The 13,178-nt window shown below is 38.5% G+C and overlaps 1 protein-coding gene across 7 annotated transcripts in view; it reads right to left on the reverse strand.

Moving 5' to 3' along the window:
* SYNE1 (spectrin repeat containing nuclear envelope protein 1) overlaps nucleotides 1-13,178 on the reverse strand; it is a 518,706-nt gene that overhangs the window by 92,402 nt on the left and 413,126 nt on the right. For all 7 annotated transcript variants that reach the window (XM_016956737.4, XM_016956730.4, XM_063813578.1 and 4 more), the window contains 7 exons: nucleotides 11,847-12,002; nucleotides 10,485-10,655; nucleotides 7,435-7,568; nucleotides 6,851-7,055; nucleotides 5,014-5,196; nucleotides 4,268-4,414; nucleotides 967-1,121 (listed from right to left, as the gene is read on the reverse strand). In XM_016956737.4, coding sequence (XP_016812226.3) covers nucleotides 967-1,121; nucleotides 4,268-4,414; nucleotides 5,014-5,196; nucleotides 6,851-7,055; nucleotides 7,435-7,568; nucleotides 10,485-10,655; nucleotides 11,847-12,002 — 1,151 coding nt within the window. The remainder of the gene's footprint in view (nucleotides 1-966; nucleotides 1,122-4,267; nucleotides 4,415-5,013; nucleotides 5,197-6,850; nucleotides 7,056-7,434; nucleotides 7,569-10,484; nucleotides 10,656-11,846; nucleotides 12,003-13,178) is intronic.

The raw sequence follows: 13,178 nt of genomic DNA on the forward strand, positions 1-13,178 counted from the left end.
CTGTAATCCCAACATTTTGGGAGACTGAGGTGGGCAGATCACCTGAGGTCAGGAGTTGTAGACCAGCCTGGTCAACATGGTGAAACCCCATCTCTACTAAAAATACAAAAATTAGCCGGGTGTGGTGGTGTGTGACTGTAATCCCAGCTACTTGGGATGCTGAGACAGGAGAACTGCTTGAACCCAACATTGCAGTGAGCCGAGATTGTGCCTTTGCACTCCAGCCTGGGTGACAAGAGTGAAACTCCATCTCAAAAAAAAAAAAAAAAAAGAAGAAAGAAAGTTGAAAAAATGTAGAAGTTTAAAATGTACCTCTTTTAAAATGATAAAAATTATGTATATACTTTTAATATATTCTCACTTAAAAGAGTTTTCTGATTAAAGTGCTATTTAGTACATTAAACATGAGAAACAACTTTACAATTTGAATTTCCCACTTTTAGTTCAAATTTTGTCAGTGTTATGGGAAAGATCAGAATTTATAAACATACACAAGTCATGAGCTTATATTCTATGGATACATTGGTGCTATGGTGTGAATGTATCCCTTCCATAATTCAGGTGATGAAACTTCGTGGTGAATGTTGGTAGTATTTTGAGGCAGAGCCTTTACACGGTGATTAGGCCATGAGGACTCCTCCTTTGTGAATGGGATTAAGGGTCTTTTAAAAGAAGATTCACACAGCGTTCAGCACTGTTGTCCTTCTGCCTTCCACTGTGTGAGGACACAGCAACTCTCCCCTCCTGAGGATGCAGCAAAACCTGCCCTCTTGAAAGCAGAGAGCAGCCCTCACCAGACAACTGAATCTGCTAGCACCTTGACTGCGGACTTCCCAGTCTCCAGAACTGTGAGACTGTTCAACATTTCTGTTCTTTATAAATTATGCATTCTGTGGTATTTTGACATAGCGGCACAAACCAGACTAAGACAACTGGAGCAACCAAGACATCTCTTGTTTACTCTACCTGAATCTTTCTGTAGTCTGAGAGGAGATCAGAGACCAATGGCGGTTCAGATTCTGCATCCTTTTGATTTCCTTATCATTCAAGGGTAACCTATATCCAAGCTCATTTAGACGGTCTAAATCTGGAGCCATGCTGCTGAATTTTAACATCTGTCCCTAGAAGGAAGATTTAAAAGTAGGTTTAGCACCATGGTCAAAAAAGTCAAAACTTTTTCGAAGTGCACAGTGAATTTCTGATTTCAGGAAGTAGCTGGTCTTCGGTCTAGTGGCCTCTGCATTTCTAGGCCACTTACTTACAATCTCTAGGTACAAATAGCAAAAAGCCAAATCTACTATTCAGTCTAAACTGCTGCTGCTGCTGCTATTGCCACTCAAGCTACTCATTATCCTTTATGGACTACTTAATGTGTATTCTGTTATTTACTTGATATATTATTTACTTGTATGGATTATACATACAAGTATATTATTTACTTTATTTACACGTATTATATTATTTACTTGATTTTTATTACGTGTATTATATTACATATACTATTTACTTGATTTACTCATATGTAATTATATTACAAGTATTATATTATTTACTTGATTTATTTACTCATAGGCAATTCTTGACAGAACTGATTAAGGATGAAAATTATGCTGATAAGTAAAAGACCTTACTTCTTACCATTTACGTTTAATTTGTTCATGCTAATTTCCTCCTTTATTATTCACAACTAACAAAAGTTATAACAGTGATAGCTAACGTTTATTGAGCACTTACTATGAATCAAGCACTGACAAGAGCTTTACAAGTAAGAACTCATTTTATCCTCAAAACGATCACATAAGATAAGTCATGCTGCTATTCTCTCTTTACAAGGGAGGAAAGGGAGGCACAGAAACTAAGTAAATTGCTCCAGGCCAGCCAGCTAGTAAATGGAAGAGGGTAAACGAACCTCCTTGGGTTCTTGCTAGAGAAAATAAGATTTCACTTGAGCTGTGAAGTAACCACACATTTGAAGAGCTCCAATTTTAGGTCTCTGACCCCCCACCCCACAGCTGGTGAGACTCAACCAAAAGAGCAATCTATTCTTTCCGATCTCTTCCCTCCCTTCAAACACAGGACAATGTTGTCGGTTCTGGTTTTCCCATGGGTGTTCTTATCTCCACCTAGGAAATTGGTTACAGGAAAGAAAAAATGTCAGGCCACCTTTGGCTATGTGTGTGTCTTCTGTTTGCATGTTCTGCAAAAGACTCATGCTTTTTGAAGAAAGAATAAATCTCAAATATTGAAACCAAAATATAACCAAAATAAGATACTATTCTAGTAGTCAAAAGTGCAACAGTAGTCCCCTACTCACAGGAGTATAATTAAATGACATGATAGAGCATGGAAGAAAAACAATAGTGTGCTATGAAAATGTGTCACTGGGGGGCCTGGCCCTGGACAGACAGTGGAGACTTTCCTAAGAGAGTGACATTGAACGAAATGACCAGGACTTTACTCTTTTTAGTGAGGAGTGAGCTGACGAGGACAAGAAAACAAATCCAGAGAGAGGAAATATCACGTGCACAGTGGCACTGGAGTGGCTGGAGGGAGAGATGGGCTATGGTGCAACAGAATAAGATCCTCAGGAAAGGTGGAACCAGGATGCCGCCTTGAGAAGCCACATGGTCTTTTCCCTAAGAGCAGTGGGAAACCTTGAGGGCTTTAACCAAGGGAATAATACAACAAAATTTTCATGTCTGTTGAATTATTTTGCTTACTTGATTGAATGTTTAAAATCATTCACAATTGGCAGGGCACAGTGGCTCATGCCTGTAATCCCAGCACTTTGGGAGGCCGAGGCGGGCAGATCACAAGGTCAGGAGTTCGAGACCAGCCTGGCCAACATAGTGAACCACCCCCCTCTCCATCTCTACTAAAAATACAAAAATTAGCAGGGCATGGTGGCACATGCCTGTAGTCCCAGCTATTTGGGAGGCTGAGGCAGGAGAATTGCTTGAAACTGGGAGGCAGGGGTTGCAGTGAGCCGAGATCGCGCCACTGCACTCCAGCCTGCGCAATAGAGCAAGACTCTATCTCAAAAAAAAAAAAAATTCACAATTAAGTAAAACCTTTTTTTTTTTTTTTTTTAAAAAAAACTATTACATTAGGCCAGGTGCAGTGGCTCACGCCTGTAATCCCAGCACTTTGGGAGGCTGAGGCGGGCAGATCACAAGGTCAGGAGATCGAGACCATCCTGGCTAACATGATGAAACCCCGTCTCTACTAAAAATACAAAAAAAAATTAGCCAGGCGTGGTGGACAGTACCTGCAGTCCTAGCTACTCGGGAGGCTGAGGCAAGAGAATGGCGTGAACCTGGGAGGGAGAGCTTGCAGTGAGCCGAGATTGCACCACTGCACTCCAGCCTGGGCGACAGAGCAAGACTCCGTCACAAAAAAAAAAAAAAAAAATTTTTTTAAATTATTTTTGATGGACAAATTATAATCGTATATATTTATGGAGTATGATATGATGTTTTCACACAATGTGGAATGATTAAATCAAGCTAATTAAGTAAAACCCTTAAAAAGAACAAAAAAGGTCATTCTGACAGCCAGGAGGAGGGGAGGTTGGGTGAATGGATGCAGATCTGTGGGAGGCGGCTCTAGGGTCTCAGAGAGATAGGAGTAGCTTGAGCTAGGAGTAGATGATGTTAGAAACAGAGACGAGAGGTTCAAAAGTTAATAGAGAGGTGATGGACTGGGTACAGGAACAACATGGAGAGGGACCAGCCGTGGAAAGGAGGAGTGAGGTGGTTTCCAGCGGTGGAAAGAGGGAGGAGTGAGGTGGCTTCCAGGAGTGAGCTGGGAAATCAGCCTGTGCCCACTGCCAGCACACAGTCTACTGTTTGCCAGAGAAAGTCTCACTGGGGGCTCACTCGAAAGAAAGAGTGGGTCTACATCAGCTTTGAGTTTCCCTTAAGATTTTGAAAACAGGGCTGGGTGTGGTTGCTCATGCCTGTAATTCCAGCATTTTGGGAGGCCTGACCTCGGGTGATCAGTTCAAGACCAGTGAAACCTCATCTCTACTAAAAATACAAAAATTAGCCAGGAGTGGTGGCGTGCCCCTATAATCCTAGCTACTCGGGAGGATGAGGCAGAATCGCTTGAACCCGGAAAGCAGAGGTTGCAGTGAGCCGAGATCACACCACGGCACTCCAGCCTGGGCGACAGAGTGAGACTCCATCTCAAAAAAAAAAAAAAAAAAAGAAAAAGATTTTGAAGACAGATGGTAAAAGGTCTGGGACTCAGATTTGAACACACTTACCTTAAGTTCTTCCATCCTTTCCTGGATTGTGGAGAGGTCAGATGAGTGGCTAGGGTCCTGCCCTTGTAGTATTTCTTCAGCTTCCACTATCCAGGCCTCCAAAGCTTCTAAACTCTTGGCAAAGGTTTCATAATCAAGAACTCCAGCCTTTTTTTCCACAAAAGAAATTGGTATTTCAGTGTAAAAAAAAAAATTGGTATTTTAATAAAGTCTGGTAAAAGGGCAAGTGGATATTAAAATTATTTTTCATATTCTTGTATCAAATTGCCATTCTCAAGACGTTCCTATAAAAAAAGCTATAACAATTTAAATCTTCTTTATGTAATTTTTCTAAAAACTATAATTATTTCTATGCACCATAAGTCAATAACAATTAAAATTATTCTTTAAATACATGATCAAACAACACGTCTGAAAAATCTTCTGATTCTTGTAAAAGTCTGAGTTAAATAAACACGAATATTCATATTAAAGCTGCTTAGTGTTTATTAATTGAACAGACCATGGTGGCAGGCATTGGTTTAGGGGCTTGCATCTTAAACCAATTTTAAAATTCCTTGGCAGAGAACAGCACAAAACGTCCACCTTCATCGTCCCCACCAGAACTTCCAAAGTTTGTTTACTTGCTATTTTCTTGAGTCTTGAAGGAGGCATTGTTGCAATGACAAGGAATTCTTTTTCTGTGTTTGTGCCCAGATATTAGAGAACAGCCAATATATAGAAGATACTAAATAGGAGCTCTGTACCTGTAACGAAGTCTGCTGTTTGCAGAGAGCCTGCTCCAGGGCACACAAGTGTTGACTCAAAGAGAGTTGATCCGATTGAATAGCGGATGCTGCGGAAGCATCCACTTGTTGCTTCAGTTGCTCTCCCAGCTCATGGAGAACAAAGAGGGAATCTTTAACTGTGCCCAGTCCTTTGAGGAGGTCCTAGAAAAGGTGAAAATATGCCTACTCTGAAGCATGTTGATACTCCTTATCATAAACAGCAATCGGCAAAGGGCTACACATGTAGAAACACACCATTCCTACGGATCGTATTATTAGGCTAAATAAACTTCACCTGTGGAAAAATGATCACGCACTGAACCCCATTTTTTAAAATGCTATGTTAATATTTTAAACATACATTATACAGATATAACCTATGGCTATATATAATTACTCTTTTGTTAGTAAAAGCTATGTAGGTTCATTACAGGACCTTGGGGAAATGCAGAAAAACATACATAAACAAGAAAAAAAAAAAAAAAACATGACCCAAGCGTAGAGCCAATAACTGGAAATATTTTGGCAGTTTTTTTCCTGCCTCTTTATGTAATTTGTATCAAATTAAAAACAAAATGTTATATTTTTCCTTTTTCTATTATTATTATACACACCAGGAATTTGTCCGTGGTATCTTCTATATGTGTGGTCACATTATTGCAAGTACAGCAACCTCCTATCTCAGTAGGGTACAGAACACAGTGATGATTTTGGTGAGCAGGGGGTAAGAGTAGCCTGTATTCCCATTCTTTTCCATGGGATCTCTTTGCCTCCACTTTCTGTGGGACCCTCTTACAGGTTAAAAAATATAAGCCAATGGAAACTCCCTGTTTCTGCTTTCTATCCTATCATTGAGAGATAATAAGTGACTGCTTCTTCTACCTGTTGCTGGTATCCCACTCAGTCATGTTATGCCTAGGCAGTGACTTCTGTGAGAGAAAGAAGAACAAAGGGCTCTTTACGCTTGACACGGATAACAGACAAGGTGTATTTCAATTCAGGAGTATTAAAAATGACAGTTCTTGTATACACAAATTATGTGGATGAAAAAAGCACTGTATTATCTTTATTTTAAAATACCCATCTTTAGCTTTAAAGTGATTATTCCGGTTGAAGATATTAGAATAGGTTAAACTTTTATTTACATAGTTTTTATAGCTTGCCTAATTCTAATAAACTGATTTGGAAAAGTTTATAAAAAGATCCTTGTAACAAGCTCTTAAAAATAAAGACAGATAAGGGCAAATAGTAAGAGCCATGTAATGCTTGAAACAAGAGAAGAGCTGTTCCTTAAACCCTTAAGTAGGTTATTGGCAGCTATAGTAAAAAAGAGAATTATTAAAAAGCTATTAAAAGAAGTATACCAGTAAATTAGGAGAGAAAGACTTCTTTCTACCATTAATATCTTAGATGAAACTATTGTGTAGATGCTTACATAGGAGTTAATGAATGTAAATGGACAACATCTGGAACAGAAGATTTTTTAAAGATAGAACACTATTCCCCATATGGTCATGTCTTATATTGACCACCCCAGAAAACACAAAGAGCCTCAATCTTTCACATTGACTAAATTCCACTAGGAAAAATGAGAAAACAACTCATTTTAAAAAATAAAACAATGGGAGGAGACCTCTTAGTCTGATGCATGTGCACCTGTGTTCTGAAAATCAGGCAGGCTCTTTGATCCTAAGACAGTTATTTTTGGGTAACTGTCTCACATAGAGAGACATACCAAAGCTTACACAGACCAAAAGCTAAACTTGGGCAGTCTAAGAAGGGCATGTGGGGAAAACAAGATAGCTCCTGAACATACGTTGCAATCTTGAATCCATGTGGCAACCTCATCATCGGCGATGTCCTTGTTTGTGGCTGCCTTCAACAGCTCATTGGTTCGATCCTCCTGCTGCTGAACTGTCGAAGCACACTGTTTGGAGTAGTCCTTGTATCTTTGCCAAAGCTGAAGTAGGGCCTTGCTGGAGTGTAGCTGCTCAGCAATCTCTTCCAGCAAGTTATTCCACCTGGAAATAATAACCAACACTCATGAGCAGATTACCACCTCTCACCAAATGTTGATATGTACTATTTTATTTTTCATGATCCTGGTTCATGTGAATATAGACATACTCATTTCTAGTTAACATAATAAAAATTAATGTTTCATATTCCTAGTTTCAGGGTAGGTAATGAGGATGATGGCAATCTTTGGGTGTACAGTACTTCTAATTCTTTCTAAATCTCTTCACTACATTTATTTATCCTTAAATTCATGTTGTGAAAGAGAAGTTTAAAGGAATAGAATCTATATAGCTCAAATTCAAACTGTCATTGTTTTAATTATATCATTATTTATAATAAGGCTGTGATATAAATAGTGTGTAAAGTTAACATACTCCATACCTCATGTTGACTTCTTTCAGTGTATTGGTAAGCGTTTCTGTCACAGGTGGGTGACACTCTTTTAATAATTGGTTGGTGATAGAGCCAAATTTCTGTAAGCTCCTTTCCTGTTTTTCAAGATCATCTTGGAGATTCTGCCCAAAAAAAAAGACCCATAGATGACATAACAGGATCTAAATTCTAATAAGCAAGTTTAAAAGGAATTTGTATATGTTTTCATAAATATGTACATATACTTGTATAAACCAGGCATGACTTAGCACCAATGCTTTATCAGCTTTCTTTAGATAATCATTTATTCTCTTTTTTAGGATTTTGTTATTTTGGCTATGAGAAGAGGTTCTTAGCAATGAAGCCTTCTTCTATTGGCATTTACATTCTGCTGAAAAACTCACTCCATTGTCTGGTAGGAAGCTGCCAGAGATGGTAAATTCCTCTTCAAAGGGTTTAATTGTGTAATGTCCTTGTCCTTGGTTCAGAGGCCTCACCTCCTTGTACTTTCTTGTTTCTGGCCTGTGAGCAGCCCTCCTGCTCTTGTGTCCTGACTTGCCCAGACATGTCCAAACTTGCCTTGTGCTGTAACACAGGGACCACTCCTACCCCTCCCTCCCTTGAGAATCACATATTTACCCTAATTGGAAAAGTTTAAGTCTTAGCCAACTGGGGTCAGTTTAGATTGAGTGGTCCAACCCTAGCCAACAGGGGAAGGATGCAGGGATAGGGACTGCGTTAGGGATAAAAACTCCTTCTCTCCTTTGTTCAGTGTGCTCTCGCAGCAGCCAGAAGTGTGAGTGGCACCCTCCTGCAGAAGTAAATTTGCCTTGCTGAGAAATCCTTTAAGTGCTCATTTTCCTTGCTACCCCAAGCTCTTGTTTCTAACAAAGCCATGGCAATGGTGTATGTAATGTGCTATCTGCCAAACTGTGGATCTCTTTGACACTCAAAGCCAAAGCCAGGTCTCTATTTTGTTACATACCCACAGTGCTTCTACCACAAACTCCCGAAGATGAAGACTCTAACAAGGCACAGCTTTGCCAAGCTTTATCTCTGGGTGTTCTTCCTTGCCAAGAATTATTTTTAACTTAAAAAATGATTTTCAATTGACAAATAATAATTGTATGTATTTGTAGGGTACTATATGATGTTTTGATATATGTTTACATTGTGGAATGAATAAATTAAGATAATTAACATATCATTACCTCACATACTTATCCATTTTTGTCTAGCAAAGTTGAACTCATAGAAGTAGAGAGTAGAATGGTAGTTACCAGGGCATGGGATAAGGGATTAGATGGGGAAAAGAAAGATGTTGATCAAAAGGAACATAGTTTCAGCTACACAGGAGGGATAAGCTTTAGCGATCCACCGTACAGAATGGAGACTGTAATTAATAATAATGCACTGTATATGTCAAGATTGCTTAAAGCAAAGAATATTTATCAGACAGGTTTGGCATCTTCTACCAAGCCTATCTAAATAGTCTGCTACCAAGGACCAGTAAGGGAACTGAAAGAAAGTTGTTTCTCTGGAAATAGTGCTGAGGTGACAGACTCAGTTCTTCATAAAACTCCACAGGTGAAGTAGGCTACAAAAATCGAGTACTATTTAACACCAATATCTGATTACCCTCAAATGAAAACAGTCAAGGAAAAGACCCTTAATCCTTTCATGTCTTAAGACAGCTCTTGCAAGTATTAAACATAACATATATTAAATTAAAAAGCATTTCTAACCTCCTCAAAGTTATAAGATGTGCTTTTAAATTTACTATCCTCAGAAGAAGTTTTCGTGATCCTTAGTAACGACAATTTAAGGGTTAAGAAATTATATAGACAAATTTGTCCTTCCTCTCTTCCACCCTACCCTAAAAAAAAATATTTCCTTAAGAAAGTCGGCCGGGCACGGTGGCTCATGCCTGTAATCCCAGCACTTTGGGAGGCTGAGGCATGTGGATCATGAGGTCAGGAGTTCAAGACCAGCCTGGCCAAGATGGTGAAACTCCGTCTCTACTAAAAATACAAAAATTAGCCAGGCATGGAGGCACATGCCGTAATCCCAGCTACTCAGGAGGCTGAGGCAGAGAATTGCTTAAACCCGGGAGGCGGAGGTTGCAGTGAGCTGAGATAGCACCACTGCACTCCAGTCTGGGCGACAGAGCGAGACTCTGTCTCAAAAAGGAAGGAGGGGAGGGGAGGGAAGGAGAGGGGAAGGGAGGGGAGAAGAGGGGAGGAGAGGAAGGCAGGTTGCATCTGAGGTCAGCAACATAGAAGCTTTGATTGGCTGGCCAGGGAGGCGGACTAGATATTAGCAGGGCACATGCTGGTCTCTTGTTGGCCTCCCATCCCTTAGGGGCCTGCCCTGCCCGTCCCATAGTCTGTGTTCTTTAGCCAAGAAGAAAGAGCAGTGACAGGTGAGAGTGGCCCGGTGCACAGGAGAGTGGGGGCAGCAGGAATTTGAGGGCGGTGACCTGAGACAGGAGAGAGTGCTATATTGAAGACAAACATCAGGGATATCATTTTACATGGACACAATGACAAAGGACCCACAGGAAACCAAGCAGTAAGTGCTAGAAAGGAAGATTCTGTGGACACGCTGGATAGGCCACTGATATTTTACTGAATGGAAGAAACTGAATGGTTTAAACATTTACCACTTTTGCCGTTTTTCTCTTTGTTTTCTTTTGAACATTCCTTAGAATATGTTTGGAGATGCAGGATAAGAAGAGAAAAGGAAGACAAAAGGCAGTGACAATGAATCAAGGAGGTTCAGTTGGGCATAAAATCATTGTATAAAAGACAATGTGAATATTTTTTACAACAGGATCTTGGAAACCATTTAGTTATATACCAGCTAATCCAGAATTTGGCACACACAGGCAAGTTTGCTCAAGTAACAATAACACAGGTAAAATTAATTTTAAAGATCTTAAAAAATAATTAAACGTAAACAACATATGGCAATATTTCAGGATGATGTCTCCATTTGGTAATTTTTCAGTTTTCTAAAATTAAAATGAACGTTAAGGATGTGTTAAATTAATTCCTTACCTGAAGATTGTCCACCTGAACTTGCACAGCTTCTAAGGAGCCAGTCAGCAGACGGAATCGGGAAAGAGAGTATCTGGCCTCCATGAGGTAACTGTTTATCTTGTCAAAGGCCACTTTGTGATTACTCCATTGGTCAAGCACTGATTTCAGCAGTATCTTTAATTGTCCAACCTTTTGAAAAAGACAAATATGGCTTATAATTTCATAATATCTAGAATGATGGAATATATATTCAATTGATGGGAAAATATTAACATCTAAGAACTTCTCAGGGTTTCAGGTATCATAAACAAACGAAACTAAAAAGAAAAAGATTTAAAAGGTAAAATGTATCAACTTTGAAATTTATGCCTTCCACACTTTAAACACTCAGTTCTAAGTGGAAATGCTTAAAAGGGTAACTGATAAATGTATATATATGTATATATACACATATATACATATGTATACACATATACATATATATATACATATATACGTATATATACACATATATACGTATGTATACACATATATACGTATGTATACACATATATACGTATGTATACACATATATACGTATGTATACACATATATACGTATGTATACACATATATACATATGTATACACATATATATGTGTATACATATGTATATATATTTTTAAGTTATAAGAGGTTGATACTTTTAATAAAACAGTTTAAGAATTGTATTAAATGAGTGTTTCAAATGCATTAACTCATTTAATCCTCACAACACCTTATGAGATAGGTATAATCATTATCCCCATTTTACAGATGAGGAAACTGAGACACTAAGAGGTAATGAAAATTACCCAAGATTATACTGCTAGAATGTGAGAGATTTCAATTTGAATACAGGTAGTCAGGTCCCAGAAAGTGAAATCTATCTATAGCTATAACAATACCCATATATATCTCACATATGCGCAAACACACACACACACACCCACGCACACACACACACTCAGATAAATATCTTAAGACAAAACATCTAAGATATTCCTTCCTCATAATTATCTCTGTCAGAAAAGTGTTTAGCTTGGTTTGCATCACTTAGATACAGATATCCACTTTGTATATCCTTTCCCAGGCTGGAGACAGATGTTTGAGAATGATCTATCGCCATGGGAATGGATGAGATCATTAAGAGAGTAATGTTTAAAATAAAGGCTTATTCTAGAAAACACCAGAAACTAGACTTTAAAAAAAAAAAAGAGGATAACGAGGTGGACTTAAAAGTACAAAGAGATAATGTATAGATTTGATTATTTCCTCCGTTACTTTAGGAAAACCAAAACCCAGAGTTTGGACAGAGCTGGCAAACACAGTCCTGGAGCTGGCTTTCTGTGAGCAATATTACCATGTGATCTAAATTTGCCCAGGTTTGGCCGAGCTCTCGCAGTGTGCTCATGACAATGCCAGAGACGTCTTCTTTCTTGTTCTGAATCAAAGCAAGTCCATTCTGCTCAATTTTCTCTACTTCTTTTTCTTTTGCTTTAATCAAATCTTCCAGATCCTGAAAGATTTAAAAAATAGTCACTTTAAATTGTTCTATTATGGAACTCTGGGGTGCACTGAAATTGGGCCATTATAGTTTCATGTCCTAAAAACCTTTTACTAATCCAAAAAGCTTATCTCTTTCAGAAGAGGCACTCCGCAGAAGTACTTCCTACACTCAAATGCAAAAAAAAAAAAAAGTCATCTTTTTACACATGGCAAATTAGCATAACTTTAAAAAAGTAAAATTTGGTATTCTACCAGATAAGGAAATGGTACTATGTAATTTTCTCAAGAGGCTGTGAGGAAAGAAATACATGTCAGAAACTGTAATATTATTTATATTATTAAGTTCATATATGTTGGTATTCAAAAAGTTACACTGCCTACCTCATAGGAAGAAATGTGATTGAATGTGGTATTCTGGGCCCTAGTATCTGAGATTTAGTCACATTTCTACTACTATAAAGCTGAGTCACTTTGGGTAGGTGAGAAATTTCTACTGGGTCTCAGTTTCTTCAGATGGGAAATCAGAAGACTGACTTCAGATGGGAAAAGATCATCTGTATGATCCTCTCTCTCTAAAATACTCTGAATTCTATGTGATTCTGAAAGGCTTCAGGCTTCTTTGATGAATCAAATCCTCATTTTCTTTGGGATATGCATTCATAATTGTCAGTATAAAATGTTCAAGAATGAAAAGCAAAATGAAGAAAAGATCTGGAGCTCATACTAAACCTGTATCATAACCCTAATTTCTATTTTAATGCCATCTGAAAATTTGAGAAGCCCAGTGAAGCAGACTGAGACTGCTATCAACATTTTATAAATAAATAAATTGAAGATCAAGTCATCCGACCTGTCTTGGGTAAAAGAGCTGGTGAGGGATGGAGTGGGGATTAGAACTCAGTCTTTGGAGCCTATGGACTCCCAGCCTGATGCCAGAAGGGAGTCGGCTGAACCTCAGACTGTGGAGGGAATATAAATCCCATGTTGGGGTGATATGAAAAGCCAGGCATTAAGGCATGGTTACAGTCCCATATTCAGAAGTATACCCTCAGAACTAAAAGCAGATTTGTAGTTCTTGGAGATTCGAATGGAGAAAATTCCCAAATACTTTAACTTTGGATAACACCTCAATTGTATAAAAAATATTTTCACCCCCCTCATGATCCATACATGAGTAATAAGATTG

This window comes from Pan troglodytes, chromosome 5, assembly GCF_028858775.2.
Source record: "Pan troglodytes isolate AG18354 chromosome 5, NHGRI_mPanTro3-v2.0_pri, whole genome shotgun sequence".
Taxonomy (NCBI): Eukaryota; Metazoa; Chordata; class Mammalia; order Primates; family Hominidae; genus Pan; species Pan troglodytes.